We start from the raw sequence: 21,350 nt of genomic DNA, 5'->3' as shown, positions 1-21,350 counted from the left end.
GGAAGAGAAACAGGACTCACACAGATCTCGTCCCCAGGACAAACAATCTGAGTGACAAGCCTGCTGGAATCCCACGGAAGTCACCCAACAGACGAGGCATTCAAACAGAAAAAACAAGAGGCGTTTAGGTGGCCACAAAGGGCCGGAGTAGAATTGCACAGCGTGATTTCCTCAATTTTTTGAAGACAAAAGTTTAAGCCCTTTAGTATCCAAACATATGCAGGAAACCTATGAGGATTGTATTAATTGAATCTAAAACTTACTAATGTGTTTCCTTTTCATGCCATTTTATGCCAGTTAATACAGCAACAATTCAGAGGCAAGTTTTGTACCCACTAGTCCACAACATTTATTTGAGAACTATATATACAAGTTAGATAAAGGTCAATGTTTTACATACAAACTATATGACACCTCATAAAATATGATGCATTGTTATAGATTAAACCACCCAACACAATATTGAGTAGTTGAACTGTAGTAAATGAACTGATTAAACCAGCTATAACATAAAATACTGCATACACAATAATAATCCAATAATATAACTCTTCAGTACTTCAGCGTAAGTAAGACTTTGAAAGCAAGACTTTTACTTTGTTAGAGTAAGAGAGTTAGAGTAATTCTACCTTGAGGTATTGTTACTTCTACTGAAGTACAAACTCTGTATATTTCTTCCACCACTGTTTAAAGGTAGAAATCTTCAGTCAGTTTATTTGTTGAGGGACCAACAAGTCAATTGAAGCCCAGCTGATTTATTTGTTTTTACAGCAGTGATCATCCAGAACTACATGTTATCGTTTAATTTTTTTTTTTTAGTTTTCATTATTCAAATGGATGACCAGAAGTAGCAAACAGATGCAGAAGTTCTACACCACATAAAAAGACTTAGGTCACTGTCATCTATGAAACTTCACATCCTCTAAGATTTACCTGCTGTGGATCAGCTGCAGTGGGAGGTTTTCAGACTTTGTGAATCCGTGAAGATCCTGATTCACAAATCTGAAGCAGTGAATGAAGGCAGAACTCACAAGTTTCAGCAGGCCAAATCTGTTCCAGAAATAGACACATTTGTGAGGGTTTATGCATTCTCACATTAAGAAAAATATAATGTAAAGTGATGATGAGTAGGTCTGAGCTACGTCCTATCCTAGACTAGTGTGAATAAGACCTTCCTTGCCCAATAAGATTGACAGGAAAAAAAAATGACTGTGGCAGCTGTCCAATATCCTCAATTTCCATTTTTTTTTTTTAAAGATATATTTAGACTAATATAATATACTCATGATCTTTACATCAGATGGAATGAAACGGAAAAAGTCTGCAGGGACAAGTATAGTGACTCATAAAGCACCATAAAGTAAAAATCCAATTGAATATTAATTAGTGGTAATAATGGTTGTGGCATGTTGCTGCAAAGTGCGCTCACTCCCTGCTTGGCAGGGGTGTAACTTGTTAAGATTTTATCAGGTTTGAGCCGTTCATTAGTTTTACAGCTCAACCACAAACCTGCAATTCCTGCGCCTTAACATTCAGGGACGTCAGCTCTGAGGAATCTCCTGCTGCACATCTGAAAACACAAAGCTGGTTAAAATAAAAATCAAACACCTGTGGGTTACTTGCAAATCATTGAATATTTTCAATGTTTTGCCAAAGTAAAACAAAAAGTGAAGCTGTTTTTTTTTTTTTGTCAACATGTGACGTTGACGCAAACTGCACAACTTGGCTCTCACACCTTTAGCATTGACAAAACTACCGGTTTCCTGTCAATTTAAATAATTAAAAATATGTAGAGTGACGCCAGTCCGAATGTCACAGCTCTGCACATTTTGTGACTCTTTGAAAACATCATCTCACATATCTGGAAATGATTATTTGGTCCAGGGAACATTTCCTCACTAGCTTACATCATGTTGATGCATTTCCGTCATTTGTGTTTGTTTTTCAAAGGGGTGTGTGTGTGTGTGAGAGAGAGTCATGAAGACAGGAGAGTGTTGAAACAAAGAGGAAACACCTCTAATGAACCCAGAGGTCCTGTCTGATAACTGAGACACACACACACACACACACACATGTACCATGAATGAAAGCAGCTTAAAGGCTGATCTCTGTGCTGTGTCACTGCTCGAGGATCCCGAGGAGGGGAGCAGCCCTCTCACTGTGAAGGGGCCGGGAATGTGGGGTGTCCTGAGTGGAGCATCGGCTGTGGGAGGAAGAGCAGGGGTACGAGGCCCAGATGGATGTCAGGGCAACATCTGTTCCACCTCCTAGCAGGGTCTTATCAGTAGAAATGCTGCCACACACACTGGACACGAGAAGGGAGAAGACAGAGAAAAGAGCATTCTTTGCAGAGTTTAAGAAAACATGCATTTTGTTTGTCTTGTAAACGAAAGTTAGGTTCCCTGTCGGGTCGCGCATTTGCATTTCACTAAACTCACAGGGTTCATTTTGTTGTGTGTGACTGCATTTGTTTATACTTCTGGTAGGTCGTTATAATGTATGTGGCACATTTCTGCCCTTATATACTATACCGAACGTCAAACTATATAAAAATACAATGAATCGTATTTACATGAATGCTTCCCAACCAAAGGGGCCAATACAATTTTAAGCTCTGTCACTTAAATTCTTTGCTCTAAAATGCTTTGCTTTATATAATCACTGTATTCTGTCACAAGGTTGGATTAAACCTTTTTGTCAAGTAAAAATAAATACAAATTCACAGTATTGGTACATGTGATTTCACTCACTCACAGCTGAAACTCCAGCTGTTTGGATGCACACATATTTACTTTAGAACTGTTTCCTAAAATCTGTCGTATATTTAATTACAATATTGCAGATACTTCTGTTTTGTTGATATTTTACTTGTTTTTTACCTTGACTGATCAACAGATGCTACTTGAAATATAGATAGCAGATAATACATGATGCTTACTTTATCCCGTTTAAAAAGCATTTGTGATTATTTGAGGGAAGAAAAGTGAACAGTAGTAAAAACACTGCAGCTTTCGGCAGCTACTTCACTGTTTACGAAGTTGTGCTGAAAAAGATATGTAAGGAAATTTAAAACTTAAAATGTAATATGAAACCTCCATGGCTTCATTCATTCTGAGGTCGGTCTACTTCCTACACTGTAAGACCATAAGGGTTCATTTTCAGCCCATGTTTAAATCCAATCCACACTCGATGGAAGACTTCCGGTGATCTCACTGACTGTAATGTGTTTGTACCGTTCACACTGTAACCAAGCTGTTAATGCAAAGAAGACTAGTAACGGCATGAATGTAGCAGAGCTCTTTGTGTCAGAAAATCCAAACCAAAACAACATATGATAAGTAAACTATGCTGGAGGCTGCAGCTTTGCACGTTGGGAGAAATGTTTCTGGTAAGTGCTTTTGTGTGGTGTCTTGCTCAGTCATTCTTTACATGCAAAATCTTAAAAGCATCCCTCTGGCATTTCTGCATGTTTCACCCTTTTGTTACAAATCGCACCTTCACTTTATATGACTGCCAACAATTAGGCTTGCCATAGTTTGTTAGTGTTTTTCCTCCCTTCCAGGCAGCCATTAATTACCATTCATTTGAGTGAATTATAAAAATCGACTTGCAGAGACTTGAGATACTGTATCCATCACAGTAAACATCACGTCTCCGTTATTGTTACTTGGTAATGCACAGACCGATTCAAAAAGGCTGGACTGCATTACCACACAACAACAATAATATAACTTTGCAGCTTCTTATCTGTAAGCCACACTGAAGGTCGGCTGTCAACAAGGACGAGAAAAAACTCTTAAGAGAACAGCCAGACACCAGCAATTAAACAGGTAGAGCAGGTAAAGGTTCAGTGTGGGAGGAGAAGGTAGACCGCGTCTTTTTCAGCAGAACAAAATCAACTGTGCAGACAGAAAGAGATTGAGGAGGAGTGGAAGAGAGAGAGGTCTCCCTGTCTCTCTTTTTTTTCCTCCCGGGAGGGCTGCTTCACTGAGGTCCTGGCCTCTTCCCTTCTCCTGGATGCCCATGCTGAGGGAGGGCTGCTTTGGCGTGACCAAAGGGAAGCAGAGCGAGTAAGAGAAAGACAGAGAGATGGAGAGAACCTGAGAGAGAGAAAAAAAACAGTAAGGAAAGAGAGATAGTGAGGACTCAAAAAACAGAGAGAAAGTGAGAGCGACAGGAAGAAAAGGGGGGAGCGAGACAAGCGCCGCAGCCCATGGTTTGTCTCAGGGCTGCAGCAGCTTCCAGAGCTGGTGTGCAGCAGACTGAAGAGAAGCACGTCTGCCCCAGAGGCAGAGACTGGAAAACAGGATCAAAGAGTCGCCAGGGCAACCTGCATGACACACATTGTATTAAAGCCACACGGTTAATTTGAAAGAGAGGGAAGAAGGGCAAAAGGAGAAGAAAAGGGGAGGCAGAGGTAGCAGAGTAGATTATATTTATTAGGAACTCCTGTCTCACTCAGTTAACTTTCCACTCAAAACTTTCTTCAGCTGCACCACTTTGACTGATTTTTTTATTTTTATTTTTAAACTTTGGCTCGACCTCAACTGGCTCATCTGCGTTCTCCCAATTATCTTCCAGTGTCTCAGATTTCCACAGGTCACCTTAAATCACAAATCAAAGACATTGTGAAGAAAATGTTTTCAGATACGTATGCAAAACATTCAACTCATTACACTTTTCATCCTGATACATGAAGTACGAATGTTAAATTGTACGAACAGACCTAAGGATCTAGTCTCCAAATTCATACCTGGTCTTTCACAAACAGACCAAACATTACAATCATGTGCTACACAGTTCAGTTAGTATTCTGTGAAAGCAGAATGCAGAAAATATTTATACTGCTTAACAAACCTAGAAACTGTCATCCATAGTCCCATTATAAGGTTACACATTAAAAATAAAGAGACATTTATGTGACACTCAGAGGTGTAAAATATCAAATATTTAACTTTGACATTTTAACAAGCAAAAGTAATCAAAAAGTAAATAACAACTAAGACATTATTTTAATTTTTAAAACTTTAATTACCATTTTAGACAAAACCCATGATTGGAAAAAAAACAAAAAAAAAAGACTGCAGTGAAGACTTTTAAAACTAGGTGTGAGCAGATGGTATGCAAAGTCCAATTATTTTTGCATTCAAGAGATGCACCGATCCCTCCAGATTGTAAAAAAAGCTACCTGGCAGATCTCACAAAGTCTGGTACAAAAAGTGATTCAATCTCCTAAAACCTGACAAAATACTTAACGAACAGCAATGGAAATACAAAGCATGCAGGAAGGAGGTGTGAACATTACTGAGGCAAACACCTGTGGCACAATGAATACGACTCGTTCTAGAGGTGTGGAGTCCACACAAGGGCAGCCGGGCTGAACGATGGCATCTGGGATAAAAAAAACAAAAAAAACAGAGAGCAGTAATGGGGACAGGGAGCAGAGCTGGAGTGGAGGGGTAGTGTTGGTTAGGACGGGTTGGGATGAGGTGGGGCGGGGGTCCACGATAAACAGCAGACAGGGAGGGGTCTTCACAGACAGTTGGAAGGCATTAGGGTGTCAGACAGGGACTTGTCAGATGCAGCTGTTGCTGTGGCTGATTGATAGAGTTTGTATTCCACCCTGATGGGAGACTGGAGTCACTAGCCAGTGTTGAGAGGGATTATGTCAAATTCAAAAGGAAAAAGAAAAACTGTAAAAATGTAGAAAAACTAAAACAAACATGACATTTGCTCAACACTGAAATGAAACTAAATCCACCACATTTCTCTACCAGCCCTGTCAATCATGGTGGTTGTTTTGTTTTGTTTTTTTTCCTTTGATTTGAAAGAATTCATAAGTGTGGTATGGTATATATAAAAAATCAGATTCTGATTTATAAAAGCATTCAGACTTGTTCCCGCTTCCTCCAAATGGTCTATATAAGGTCACCTAGCACTTAGTTACATAATTAGTAGTACCTGTGTATGGCTGCACAGGAGGGTACACAGCAATATGCCTGTTGCATGTACATAATACTCAGACTACACTATTCGGATTAGATATTCAGACACGGTGTGACACACTGATATGTAACTACCATACATAACACAAGGCTTTGGACTCCAATCAAACAACGGCATTCGTTGTTACAGAGTCAAACAGAAAAGCACACTTGACAGCCATACAGTACTTCTCAGTGGAAAGAACATCAACCGAGCCCACCCAAACATCCTGTAAAGTAATTACTGGAGATGTTAAACATATCTACAGACAACCTGGGCTCCACTTTGTGTGTGGCAGCGTGTGTTTGTGTAAGAGTGAGAATGTGTGTGTTGATGTCCAATGATGACTGAAGGAATGCCATATGTCCCACATGCCATTGGTTTAATCACAATGGCACAGACAGTAGTAAACAAGATTTCCATTTCTGACAAAGTTCAATGAGTTTTCTTGACAAACTGCTTTACATTGGGTGGGTTTAATGGCAGCTTTCCTCTGTCAGGTTGTAGTGGCTGACTTGTGCACACACTCTTCCAATTTGAAAAATGAGAGCGCAGTGGAGGGAGGATAACATACAATCCACTTCTCAAAGAGAGAGGCCAACAGCTGCTGCATTTTCTTGTGTGTGCATGTTTGTGTCTGTGCATGAGTGTATGTACATGGGCACCAGCAGGATGCGGTGTTTCTTTGTCGTTAGCCGCTAATGTCTTAGCATTAGCAGTGTTAGCATCATATCCTTGCAGGCTCTGTGTCTTTGTCCTCCAACAGGCTAATGAACTGACCAAAGCTCTCCTTCACCGCCTCCAAGTTGTCGGTGGTACTGCCCTCCAGGATCCAGCGCTTCCCTCTGGCCAGTGGCTCCAGCTCAAAGTACTTCTTGACCTGCCGGCAGAAACACAATGTGGTCAGCCAAAACATTCAGTATTTTCAATAACTAAAAACACCTCCACACATGTTGGGGAAAGTAGCCAATATTATTGTGTGCTTTAATAAGGAGTGGGACTGAAAACCTGCAGATTCGTTGCCTTCCATTGTAAAGCTTTGGGATGTTTTTAGTCCAGTGTAAGGTCAGTTCATGACTCAGCTAGAAGTAAGGACTAATGATAAAGTATGACAAAGACTAATGATAAAGTAAGGATTATCATTTTGTACGTATATTCACAGTGTACGAAAAATCTGGGTTTAACAGTTGGATTACTGTTTTCAGAGGCCACACTCTTTGTTTTCTGAGGCTAAGAACATTAATAGGGAAACACAAGAGCCCAGAGAATCATTTCTATCCACACAACCACTGGTTTGAAAAAGTGCGTTTTCTTCACATAAGCACTCAAATACATGAAGGCACAACAATGAAACTTCCCAAAAACAGCTATGCATCCATAATGAACCCAAAGTTAATAATAAGATAAAGTAAAATATAATATAATAAAACTAAATAATATTAAAATATTTTCTCTAGGAAATATGTTGGCTTGGCAATGCTCTTTGTAAGAGTTGATTATAAAGTTCGTATGTTGGCTTTTGGCTGCTCATGACAGTGGGGGGTTGGGAGGAGAACCACAACCAGCTGTTATATAAAAACAAATCTCAACAGAGGGAAACAATGTCTTAGACCTCCACTCGAGGTACTGCAGGTTGTTAGGGTTTCTGACATTTTCAAGCTGAGAGTAATGGAAGCAATTTTGTTTGCCCAATGAGAACAAAGTTCAGCCATCTCCTCCTGGTTCTCTGACAGCCAGTGAAGAACATACAAAGACAAATGTGTATCGTCAGCTGCTCTCAGATTTCTTTGAAATGCTACTAATGTCACTGATGCAATTACACTACATTTTCCCACCATGTCAACTTATTTAGTCAGTTTCATGTTTAGACACTTTTATGCTTGTTTGTAAAGGATTAAAGAAATATGTCTCTCACACTTATCAAGTTACATGTATCATCATCCGTAGTATTCATAACTCCTTTAAAAATGTGATAGAAAAATAATCTAAAAGGCTTTTTCCTCAGTTACATTTACTTGTTAAAATATGAGAGCTTGACTATACTATACAGTAAAGAAGACTGTTTTTTCTTGGTTTCTTGTACAAATTATTGTAATCTGGTTTTCAGAATATTACATGTCTAGCCATTATGATTTTAATCACACTCTGTTCAGATACTATTTGCAAATTTCTGCAAATATGAAACAAAGATTGACGATTGAACAAATTCTTAAAATCAAAATAGCAGATAACCTCAGTATTTTGAATTGGTATTTTCCAATACAAAAAGAGGAATACATATGTGCACCCTGTAAACTGCACCAAATCCACACAGGTGCCCGTCACACAGTCAAATGACTTTTCAACTTCAAGTGAAATTGCTTTTGTCTAGACTGTGCTGGGCTGTCTAGCTGTGCCATGGTGTGTGGCATGAAGAGGATAGGGAGGGGGGTATTCTTTGTGTCTGCTCAAATCCAGCCAGCCATGCCAGTGAGTAGGAGAGTGAGCGCTGTCTCTGCCCCTGAGCTCAGTCTCTGTCCGGGTGTAATGTGAGTTTAATGACAGATTAAGTCACCTCAGCCGCGTTTGGCTCAGAGGCCTGGCTAGAAAGCTGAGCGGACCCAAACAGTGTTAACAAATCTGTCTGGGTAACTTGAGCTGCCCTAGTCCAGGCTCTAGCCCCAGACCTAGACTGTAGACGATGCGGCTGGCTGCCTGTCTGGCTGGCTGGCTCACTTGTCTGCCTGTGGCCAAGGCCCTCTTCTGGAAGACTCTGGCCCCTGCACTGGCAGACAGTCAAAAGGCCAGCAGTGACCTGTGTGCAAGTGCAGACAGGCTCAGCTTCTCTCACTTCACCTTGTTGTCTTGCAGGCCAACAGAACACGCCCAGGGGCATCTCACAGTGCGGCAAATGCCTTCTATCCTTAGAATGATCAGACAACTGATCTTACCAATGATACTAGCTGGCTTATTAAGTTTTCAGTGCAGCTTTACAGTTGTGCACTCATGAAAACACGAGTATTCTGAGATAGCAAATAATCCCCCATTTACTTAATACCTAGGTGGTATGAACACCTTCATACGGGCCACATTTCATTGAAAGGGCACATCCAATCCAGAGATTTCAATCACGAAACAGGCAGATGGGATATATCGCCAGAAACGCTGCCTCAGGGTTACATGACTGTACATGACTGGGGTGGCAGTACTTGGGGACTTGTTTAAGAATCGAAGGGTTGCTGGTTCAAGTCCCCATACAGACCAAGTACGGAGTGTAGACTGGAAGCTGGAGAGTTGCCAGTTCACCTCCTGGGCACTGCCAAGGTGCCCTTGAGCAAGGCACTGATTCCCCCAACCGCTCGGGGTGTCTGTCCATGGGCAGCTCCCTCGCTCTGACATCTATCCATTAATGCATGTGTATAGGTCCTGTTTGTGTGTGTGTATTTTGGGCCTGTGTCTCTTATATGTAAAAAAAATGAAAATAAATAGAGTGAAAACTTTTTATTTCCCCTCGGCGATCAATAAAGTATGTCTTCTTCTGAAGGAACCCCATGACCTAACGGTGCACCCACACTGGCAGTTAACAGAGTGGCACAAACCAGATACTCAGAGATTAAGTCCTCCTAAGCACACTTATGCTTGCTTACGGAATTGCATGAGGCAGTGGGAAGGGTAAGCCACACAAGACATGGGTTGCCAGATGGCTTCTAGGATGACCACTGGGTCATCCAGTCTAGCTTCTTCTAGGTCATACAGACTGGGGGCCTGGCCTTGTGCATGGGAGAAAGTGGCTTATAGATGCATAAGGGTGTCAAAAAATATTTAATCACCTGTGTCTGTGTCAACTGAATTTCTGCTGCTGGAATCCAGCCATGTTAACCACCAGGGTATTCTGTTGTGGGGAGAGCCATAAAACTTCTGAGCCTGACTAGTTGTGGAGTGGACGGTGCAATGATTGAGAACATGCATGAGCTGGATTTTATATTTTATTCTTAGGAAATGATTTATTACAGACAGTTATATTTACAATTACTGTAGTATTCTATTTTTAAAATAATCGATTAACATGAAATTTATAACAAATTTTTGCAAGGTGGAAGAGTGGTCAATTTCTCCTACCCAGCATACTGTATCATGTGTAAAGGCTTTAAAACAGCCAAAGCATGGTGATTTGCTGATAGCTATTGGTCCATTTTTAAAACACATCTTCCTTTCCAAAAAGCCACAACTCTGTATTAGATGGCCTGATTATCTTTGTGTAACAGATGGTCATGTTATGGTCATTAAAAAAATACAAAAATAAAAATCTGACACATTCTTGCACAAAGAAGGTAATGTTTTAGTAGAAAACAGTTCTATAAATAATGGCTTGCAGTTGTTTTTAACACATACTTAGATTCAGAAATATGTAAGTAAAGTTTGATGATAGATTGATTGATGATGAAAAACAAATTAGCCTTCAAGTATGCAACTGATTTAATGATTAAATGAGGGAGAGGTGAGGGACAATTTGATTGGGATGGGAAAGTGCACATAAAGGAATTTCTAGGTTTTTCTTTAATCACTATTGGAAATCAGTATCTAGGCTATTTGTGGGACAGAAACCAAAATAAACTTGGCCAACAAGACTAAGTTTCCTCTAGACAGAATCAATGTTTTCTAACTTTCAGCTTAAATTGCACATGTTGATTAGAAGAGACAATTTGGCTATTAATTTTTGGAAAATAAGTTTAGAGGAAGTGTCACTTCATCAAAGATAGATCGTTAGGTTTGACAATTTTTGACACAGTGTGTCTGCAGGGAGTGGATGCACAGCTAGTCAGCTAAGATTAAGCTCCAACCCTGGCAACCCTACTTCAGGCTCCTTTTACAATGCATGGGCATGCATGGCACACGCATCCAGCTGCTCCCTGACCAAAGCCAGATTTTCTAAATGTGATGGTCACTGTTGGCATCATGTCATGTAAAGAGGATATCCTGGCAGAATAAAAAGAGCTTTGGCGGCTGTCTACTGCCAGCAGAGCCCTACTCTGACCAACTAAACACACCAGGGAGGCAAAGGCAAAAACAAAAAAAAGACTAACTGGACAAGAGAGAAGAGAAAGATGCCTGAGGCCAAGTTCTAGTCATGGAGGTGCATAATGTTGGCTGCTTAGAATATATGTGAGAACCCCCCTGACACATCTGTAGCCCTCACAAAGTTCTATACTAAACAAATATAGGATTCAAACTAGAAAGCAGGTGGTATTGTTCTTAAATGCCTATCTTCTTAAATACTAGGCTGTGCTGAAAAACAAAACAAAATAATCAATCTCTGCTTCTCTATCAAGGTACCAAGCAGTCCAGCTACTAGATGAATGAACAGAATGAACCACCAGCATCATTGTGGGGGGCAACAACAAACAACAGCTCATTGTACGTCTATCGGTTAAAATATATATTACATTTTTGAGAGAAACTAAATTTGTGACAACACATGCCAAACAGTGAAAAACTGCCTTGCTGCAAACAATATCACAGACACTTACGGTGTACCCTGTATGTTTCCTGTAGTCATTTCTGCATTCACTTTTGTGCAGAGTAATTCAGATTAAGTGCCTTTCTCAAGGGTGTGATGGCAGAGGTCCAAGACAACAGAATGCACTCAGTTTACATGCCATGTTCAGGATCATTCTGATAAAAAGAGTTGCTGTGGTTCAATGGTCTTGCACTATGCACGTGTATTTGGGAACTCTAAAGTCAGTTCTAGCATTCTTGCAGAGGTTAACAGCAAAGCCAGATGTAACAGACGCAGGTTTGTTGGATACACTCCTACAGCAGATCAGTATCGTAAAAGAAATTTAAATGACCTGCGCTGTCAACTCTCAATTTCTCATCTAGGGCAAGTTTTTTTGTCAAGTCTGGCTCTTGCAGTTGCCTCAGGATCCAAAAGTCTGAGAAAAACTAAATTCAATAATATCAAATATTACTAATAATCGCTTCCTGTTTAAGTAATAAGAGCATAATAGGAAGAAAGGAAAACGTTCACTTGAGAAGATTTTGCCTTTCAGCGATGTTCAAAAAATACAAAACAGAAAGACAAGCTGATAAAAAGACTTATTCAAACAGATAAGTGATCCTTCAAACACTGCTTTCCTGCAGGCAACTATCAAAACTCCTCTGTGGAGCAAGGAGAGCTTTACTCAATCAACTCATTGAAGAACCAATGATTTTAGCCTTGAGGTTTTCATTTGGATAACCTTCAGCAGGGGCCCTTTTTTTTAACAAAATAACATCCTTTGTTCAAAAGCTAGTTTAGAGCATGTGTGCATAAAGTGACATATGGGAAAGGCAGCAGGAAGCACATCTTTATATGTATTTAGCTAATAAGAATTTTAAAAAATGTAGCTTTAAAATAACTGTGCCTTATAAAAATAGAAGATATGGCCTCCAATGCCCTTGTTCTAAAATGTACCATGACCACACACGTCTATCCTGCTTCACTGTCATGTGTCAAAACCTCACCACATGAGTAAGCCATATAACTGGAGAAGGAAGCATTAGGGGTCTCTGAACTAGGGAAAGTGGCATACTCAAATATCCAAGACAATCAATTACACCATCCCTTGACATGTTGGCCCCTGTGAAAATATCAGTCACTTGGAAAGTGGCCCATACTGGTGACTGTATTGAAATGGGAGGGTAATGGGAGATCCACTTACCATATAATAGATATGCCTTTGTTTGCTTTTCTGGCTTACCTAAAGAGCCTTAAAGACATGCGAAAGCCCGGAGGTCCCCAAGAGAGGAACACTTGGGAAGCCTGTGAAAAAACAAACATTGCACCACAAACTCTGATAGGTGTCAAATGCAGGCCCACTGGCCAACAAATAAAACCTAAAGCCTATAGCAAGGCTGTAACAACTAGGGCATCTGAGTAGATTACTGTCCCAGAGCCTTACCCAAGGTAGATAATGACCTGATCATCTCTTAAGTGAAAGTATCACCTGTGTGTGGGGGGCACAGGACACTACCACCTTTGTTTCCAGATTACATGAAGTGAGGACCTCTAAATTTTGTTTCAGCTAACCGGTACAGTAGCACAGCACAGAGAGGATTATAAAGGGCTTAGCATGTGCCCATGGCGAACCCTACACCATCTCATGTCAGCAACAATTCATGTACATACTTGTACTCTCATCCTTGCGGGAGATGTCGTCGCTCTTCAACACTGTAATTGGTGCTGTGGACAAATCTACAGCAAGTACACAGGAAGGTTTCTCTTGAAGTCAACAAAAGCAGGAAATGTCTTACAATGCCGGCATGTTGCTGTTACCTAGCATATGTTGTTGTTTTCTACTTGCTTCCTCACTCTTTTTGTCTTTAAAAATACATTGGCTATCTGGTGGCTGGCGTACTTTTGGAGGAGGCATAGAGAAAACAATCGGCTCAGACCAACAAGCCAATCATCAATAAGCAGTGGTGCACAGTTTTCACAGTTAAAGACCAAGTTTAAATTGTAATTGTGGCACTAGCCACAATTGCGGTGGTTTGTTGGTGCCCATGCTGAACCATTAAGCAGGGCTTAGCAGCAAATGCAGAAACAAATGCATGCACAAGTTTAAAGGGATCCACACTCAATAACAAATTATAAAACAAGGACCATAAACCTAAAGTCTTAGTATGGAGAGAGGGAGTGGGAAAAATACAGAAAGATATGGACTTTCACTTTAGTCCCTTCATTTGCTGTGGAAACAATCCAGGCCTAGCCAGCACATAAAAGCTTTGAGGCCACCCTGGAACCAGGCCACAGTTGTAGAACTGTTGGACCGGGGGATTCGACAGGCAACAAATTAAGACTCAAGTCCCCATGTCACAGTGCAAAAACTGAGCTGCTTTTAGATTTACTGTCCTGTTTCACTCAGGTGGGACCATGGGTCTCCCTCAGGCTCAATGCAGAATCAAAGTGATTCACTTGCGGTGCACTTCTCTTCAAAGCCAACTGACCACTGCCAGATCAGAGCCATCCTCAGAGGCGCTGTAAATCTAAGCAAGACTGCACAGAGGACATTCTTCCCAACCCCTTTCAGTAGCACAGAGGAATTTATTTTTTATTTTTCTTGCAGCAGATCAGATGACTTCCACAAAGACTGGCTGCTGTTACCTGGGTAAATGACCCATGCCTCAAGTCTGGTAGTGGAAACAACAGATGCAATGTGTTTGCAGACCACAAATTCAAATATACTTAAAACACTGGGGATTGGGGCTGGGTGATGATTCAATAATGTTTATCTACTTTCAGCAGAATCATATTGTGATGTTATTGTTCTACAAAATTCTGTTTTCCAAATCAATAATTCTGAGCAAGCCGTCAAATACAAAAAAAAATTGGTTATGTTTTACAAAAGTTTTTAGTTTAATGTAATACACAACGTTGAAACAGTTTTTTGCTCTTAACATCAGTTTGATTATTTTGTTGATATTGGCAAACATCCTTACAATATTATTACAGTATTTTGGGTTCCAACCATATCGTCACGCTCTACTTGAAACCGGATCAGTTATCGGAACAGTCTGGGAACAGACGAGCAACTGGACCCTCAGACAAACAGGATTATTAAATCTAATGTCATAAGTTTCTGTTATACCATAAGATCTCAAAATAAATTTCTCTTTGGGTCAGGTCCCTGAACGAGACCAAGGACTTAAGGTCAGAAACCCATTTTCTAGGGGACAAAGGGGATGGAAAACATCCGTTTCTTCTGTATGTTGGAAAATAATTGGCAGGTTCAGTAGGTGGAACATGGTCCCTTCACCAGGGTTTGACCTGTAGGACACCAAGAAAAGTCTGTTAGAACAGAATATCTGGGATGTGTGTGTATTGGGGGAGGTGGAGTGCCCATGTTTGCCTTGCCTTATTACAGATTTACAGTAACTCAATTTATTAAAGGCCAAGAGCTCCCTGACAAGGAACATCTGGTATGTGGGACTTGAACGGGTGAGCTGGCGTCCTGCCCATGCTCCCCGCTGCAGGGGCCAATGCACCTTCCCTCGAGCCTGCCCTCCCTCTTCTTCTTGTGAAGAGGGCCGCCTTGCTGTAGCAGCCCACACAGAGGGCCCTCAAAACCCAGGAGGTCCGTTACAAGCCACTCCTCCTCCTCCAGGACCCTTCACCCCTTTCACTCTGGGGCCCCCCTTTCACGCTCCAGTCCTGACAGTTGACCAGCTTTAAAGCTGCAGCAGGCCCCCGCTTTAGCACACAACACGCAGCATTACAATCAAAGTGCCCCCCTTCTGCAAAAGATTTAAACCATGCGTCAAGTTCGAGTCTGCACACTCACTCACACACATTCACCCTCTCTCACATAGACAAACTGGGACACACACACTCTCATATACCATGGGACCATCATACTTGAAATTCAAGGTTCCTGGGTTTTCTTACCTTTTCTGCCTTGCATTCCTAGTTGTAATTATGACCACATATTCACACTGTTTCTATGTGTGTGTGTGTGTGTGTGTGTGTGTGTGTGAGAATGTGCACATTTGTTTGCGTGTGTTTTGTTTCAGAGTTTCGTACAGTAGGTGGCAACAAAGCAGAAAATGGGACAAAAGACTTAAACAAAGGATATAATGAAAGCAAGGCTTATTTGTTCAAAACACACAACACACATTCCACTGACCTTTTCCAGCTGTTTAAAGTCTGTCTTTAACTTTTACTAATAATGGTGTACATCACTTTATCAAACTGAAATTTGTTAATTCCACAGGGCACTGGTGTCTCTGTGTATATGCATAGTTGCAGTGCTCCCTGGGCTCAGCATTAAAAGTGAGATTTGATGTACTTTAGGAAATGTGCTTATTTTTATGCACTATTAATTCCTTCTGTTACAGAACGGCTCATGGCTGGGTTTTAACCACTACCAGGAAATCAGGAGTGTACAGCTAATGATGTGGCCCAGCCCAAGCAAAAGCAGCCCCAGCCACAGCATTAACAAACATTTTGATACCACAACAGTTGAGGATTAAAGCTGTCCCATGTGCTCCTTCTTTTCAAGTTAATTATCCTTAAACTCAATAAAGGTCGGGAGTGAGGTATTTAAGAAGTGAGGCCTGGATGAACCTTTTCCAGGAGTCCCACATTTGTAAAACATTGCTGTGCCATCAAGGAAACTTTTAGAAAAACCTTTAGTCATTTCGAGTTTTGTCAAAAGGGTAAGTTTCAATGGATGAAAAACTCCATGGAAGAGAACCCCCAGAGATTCCCAGTGTTTGATCCCTGTGAGTCAGCAAAGGAACCTTGGGGTCAAATCACATGTTGAATAGGCTTTTCGGAAGTCTTGTCCTGGCTAGTGGCGGCCGGTCGTCCGACCCTACTTGACCATCAGACAAAGGGAAGGCACTGACCACAATTGGGATGGGGGGGGGGGGTCCTGAATAGGGTCTGTCTGGCTGAATTGCGTTCCACACCGATTTTGAGAGTGAGGACCCACTGGGGTCAGGGTTCAGCAGCATTTGACGCAGGCTGTGGGAAAAGGCAAGCACGGTGCCCGCAAAACCTGCCGACTGCCCTCTCACCCACGGTGCCCCTTAACCTCCCAAAAAGACAGACCACCAGCCCAGGGATGACAGGACGAGAAAGGCTGTATGGGTGGGAAAATGAAAGAAAGAGGAGATGAAGGTGGGCGGGAGGGCTGCACTAGCGGGATTGACAAAGATGTAAGAGAGATAAACCATCAAAGAAACGAGAAGTTTCTAAGTAGCTTCACATATTGCGCTTCGAAGGTCTGGCACATTCTCTAGAGGGTAATCAATGTGTGCTGCTTGACTGGTTTTCCAACCCTTGCCTCCCAAGGTGAGATGAATGAAGCAGTGGGTACACGTCTGTGAGATCTCTACCGACACTGAGGGTCTGCAGTCCTTTTTTTTGTTATCACTCACACACCACACATGCAAACGGAGGTTAATATATGCTATGGAAATGTATGCTATGGTACCTCTAAAAGTTGCTCACCATTTACAAAAGAATCAGATATATTTACTAGCTTTAACATCTGGACTCACAACTCTCTTTTTAGTAGTGCAGCCTGACATGAGGCCACCAAGCAAGACTGCATGGAAATATAAATGTAATATTTTACCACGCACTTTGACTCTGTCCTGTTTTCAAATGTAATAATTGGTGACTGACCGTTGAGAACACTTTTTGGTCGCCATCAGTACAAGTGACAACCTTCCTGCTACTTCATTTCCAGAAGATTTGATAACCAGACAGGAGTCAGGCACTTCCACATGCAAAATGCAAAGGTGTGCTCACTTTCACAATTACTGGAATTGTTGGGTATTTGTAAATTATAGAATGTGGTCTAGACCTACTCTATCTGTAAAGTGTCTTTAGATAACTCTTGTTATGATTTGATACTATAAATAAAATTGAATTGAATTTAATTTCCAGCCACCACAGAGGCACTTTTCTGTTGTCCAGCTTGTCAAGAAACATACTCTGTGGGATGAGAGACAGATAATGTGAGCTTTAACAATTCCTGTTTATCAACCTCAAACCAACAAGAAATACTGTACTGGTGATATCAGTGGCATTACCCGCATTACCCTGAGGTTATAGAAAGATCAAGAACTGCAGACCTGACAGGATTTGTCAGGATGAAACTGCTTTCAAACATCTCTGCATTAAGTTACATTATTAAATGATTAAATCACACAATGAAGAGCAATGACAAGGTAAAGTGTAACACAAGATTGAAAGACAGACTCTGGCATTTAAAGACAGCTTAATTGTAACAGTTTAATGTTCTGCTGGAATTAAGCTGTCAATGCTGTGTTTTACCAGGGAGGATAGAGTCATCTTACTGCCCATGGCAGGTCCACTGGCTGGCTGGAGACACCTCTTAAAAAAGTATCACGCGCTGCTTTACATGGAATGTCACACTTCAGGCTGTCATACAGTACACCTCATCAACCGACTGGAGGGAACCAAAAACACACTCAAACTACAATGCATCTTTTGCAGTTTGTGTAAATTGTTTGGGAATATCTCTGTGGAAGATTAAATTATTCGTTTGGTGCAAGTAGTAGATACTATATATACAGTATTATTTTACTATTCACAGTAAAAAAAATAATATACTGGCAAGAATAATGTGGGGTCTTTACTCAGTGCTAATATAACATGGGAGCTGTGCAATGCAAATGTGTTTTTCTTTTACAATTCTGAGTTGATTCATACTGTAGGTTTCCCAACCAAATGATTTGTTTGTGCACTGTGAAATAACGTGAACCACAATTATGACAAGCATGCGTAAAGTAAATCAGTTAGTAGCTACTGGATCCAAAACAGGAAGTTAAAAATGACTTATAAAACCAAACATCAAAAGAGTAACAGGCAGTAGAGTGAGACGTTCACTCCGGCACTGGCATTAGTATTTTATCTGGTGTGTGTGCCCTTGTTTAAAAGGCTAACACCTTGTAAAGAAAAAGAGGCACTGGTCTGATTTATCTTGGTTATATGTAAACAGCAGTACACTGTCATACATTTTATATTCATGTGCTGAAAATAATAATTGTATGTATTCAGAAGAGGAGTTGAACACAAAATAAATCACACATTAGCGATGAACATTCGTATCAGTGACTATTTCCTAGAATATTACAGTGAAAGAACACCTCTTTCCCACTGTTGACATGTCAAGGGCCAACTTGAGCTTGGCTTTCAGTACATTGTTTCAATGTTGTCAATATTGTTTATATAATGTGGCCATTGAGTCAGTTTGCACTTGGCTAAAAATGAGGGACAGAGCGCAGCAAGGTCACCTGCTCCTCATCCATTTTCCACTGTAGCCAGCAACTCAGAAGTCGGGGGTTGGGGAGGGGAGTTGGGGGTGGGGAGGGTCGGTTGCTGACCGGCTTCAGTCTAGACGGCTCAATACGCAGTTGACTTTTTAAACCCGCTTGTCTGGAAAAAGAGCAGACGTGAGGTAAGAGGGGGGTGAGCTGCAGCAGAGAGGTGGTGGTGCATTTTGGCTGCCACAACCAGCAGGCTCGACTTGCTACGAGCAAGCAGGGGACAGGGGATGAGAGGAAAAGGGAAAGAGAAGAAGAGAGAGAAAGTGAGAGAGATAAACAGACAGCGAGAGAGACACTATCGGAGAGAGCTATCCGAGTCGCTGGCTGTGGCTCCATTGTCAAGGTCAGTGAGCCGCGGAGTAAAAAGTCACGCCACCTGACCCCCCCCCCCCCCGCCTGTCTGCTTTCCCGCTGTTCATCCTGTCCTCCCCCTCAGTACCTCCATCAGTCTCGTCTGCTCACTCAGCATACACAGGGAGATAATCTCATCTCTGTTATTGCACAAATATTCTATAGTTACACCATCCGTCATCAGACGAGAGGTATTTTACAATTCCTCTTGGTATGTAGTTTGATAGGGATCATCATCAAAATAGTTAAAAGAACCAACCAGCTGCATATGATGTTGTTGAACATCTGAATGCTTCCCTTTCTCTCATAAGATCTTTAGAGAAACACTATAGTGGTCTCTCTGCTGACACTGTGTCTAAACTCTGCACCAGAACTATTTAATGTTCAGAGCACTTTCATCTTCATTTGGCATCCTGAATAAAAGGTTTTAATGGGAAATTAGACTTTAGACTTAGAATTCAAACTAAATGTATGTTGGAAATGCTGACTGCAATCAATTTGCAGTTTTCATTAGTGCCAATCTTTGGCAGTCTAGCTGATACAAAATATTTGACATTGCACAATGATCTCATCTTTACAAGACTGGCAATGAGCCCTTTTGAAAGTCCTCTTGATTATTATTCTGCAGAGAGAGGAAAGATTATATTGGCTCACTTACTTTTGCAACATTACTTAACTCTCTTAAGGCAAAAGCAACCCAGTGAAGGATACGGACATCTGCTAAATCATTTGACAGGGCTGCAGCAAAACATTACTGATTGTCTGGTGGGTCTGAATGCTTACTAATGATGATTAAATCTAGATGAAAAGACTAAGAGAGGTTATAGCTCACAGACTGCCCTTGTGATGATTAAGCACTGACCGGAGCTTTTTCCGGCAATGAGGTATGTGAAAAAACAAAGGGCAAGCCAACGCAACAGTGACATGCTGTGCAGTGTTAAGCATAGCATCACTTTTGTCGTGAGCATCAGTGTTTATGGACTACATAACATGCCCCCCCTCCAGGCCTTTTAATATCACCAGCCTTTCCTATGAAAAGAAATCAGCCTGCGACAATTAAGAACAAGCATAGGGAGGGCAGAACACAAACACCACGACTTGTGGTGATAAAGACAATCAACAGGCATCTGACATGACATCATACACAATAGCCCCACGCACTCATGACTAGATCAACATTTTCCCTTTCAAAAGGGCTATGTTGATGTCATATCATAGGTAGCTGTCAGAGTTGTGTGAAAACAACAATTTCTGGTGAGACACTGACAATACTTTTTTTTTAGAAGATGCTGTTTTGCTCATTGTTAACAGCAAAGCATTCTGTTTAATTATCATACTTGGTTTGACCTGTCCCCTCTAAGAAATAACCTGCAAAGACCCCAAACTAATTATGAACCTCCACTTCTAATAAAGCACATTTTATCTAAACATGATTGAATTCTGCTAAGTTATCAAGACCTTATTCTACTGCAATTACAATGACTGATTTACCATTTTACTGCAGTAGATTTTGCAGTAACAAGTTAATTTAATTTTGGATGTTTTTAGAGAGCTCTGTTATTGTTTTAGATGCTGTTTGTATGTGCCTGTGTGTGACTGGTTTTGTTTTGTTGTGTGTCTTAGCTCTGTCTTTGTGTCTTCTGCTGTACTCTCTTGCAAAAGAGCTCTTGATCTCAATGGCATTATCTGATTAAATTAAAGTTATAATAAAAATCTCCTATTTTCTGACATCAATAAGGTCAAACTGGCAACATTTGTATAGCCCTGTTAAAAAGTAATTAACGGAAGGGAGTATTTTCCAAAATACTTCAAAAACTAAATATCACTAAACTTTCTTATTTGTGACTTGATTATTCTAAATGAGCTGGCAATAATAAGTAAGCCATTTCCACTCAGTAATGACGCAAGTGCATGGTATTGTAAGGGTGATCTTAACAAGTTAGTTAGAGACATTTGGTAACGGAGTTGCTCACACTGTGTTGTTTCCTTCTTAAGTTTCATTGATTGGCCCTTACCTGTGCCTCATCTTCTCCACAACCAATCAGCAGCCACTGGGGAATTTTGAGCCACCAGCGTCACAGGCTACAATGACACACACAAACACACCATGTGCCAGACGTTTGACGAAAGTTTCAGACACTGGGCGCCACATGAGTCATTGGGCACAGCCACCACCCAATGTGTGCCAAGACCTG

At 41.1% G+C, this 21,350-nt stretch overlaps 1 protein-coding gene across 4 annotated transcripts in view; it reads right to left on the bottom strand.

The window, feature by feature from the left end:
* The window catches only part of LOC116054282 (ADP-ribosylation factor-like protein 15), a 124,663-nt gene that overhangs the window by 11,211 nt on the left and 92,102 nt on the right, over positions 1–21,350 (bottom strand). For 2 of the 4 annotated variants that reach the window (XR_004896711.1, XR_004896709.1), the window contains exons 5-7: positions 6,766–6,865; positions 2,079–4,100; positions 1,516–1,570 (exon numbers count right to left, since the gene is read on the bottom strand). Coding sequence is in view for 1 of the 4 variants with exons in the window: in XM_031305764.2 (XP_031161624.1) it covers positions 6,713–6,865 (153 nt within the window). In the remaining 3 variants the exon portion in view is untranslated. Of the gene's footprint in view, positions 1–1,515; positions 1,571–2,078; positions 4,101–5,803; positions 6,866–21,350 lie in introns of those variants that run through there. The other 2 variants (XR_004896710.1, XM_031305764.2) reach the window with 2 other exon arrangements.

This window comes from Sander lucioperca, chromosome 2 (genome assembly GCF_008315115.2).
Source record: "Sander lucioperca isolate FBNREF2018 chromosome 2, SLUC_FBN_1.2, whole genome shotgun sequence".
Classification (NCBI taxonomy): domain Eukaryota; kingdom Metazoa; phylum Chordata; class Actinopteri; order Perciformes; family Percidae; genus Sander; species Sander lucioperca.
The sequence above is the reverse complement of the archived record's forward strand: the minus strand, read 5'-3'. Positions and strand labels throughout refer to the sequence as shown.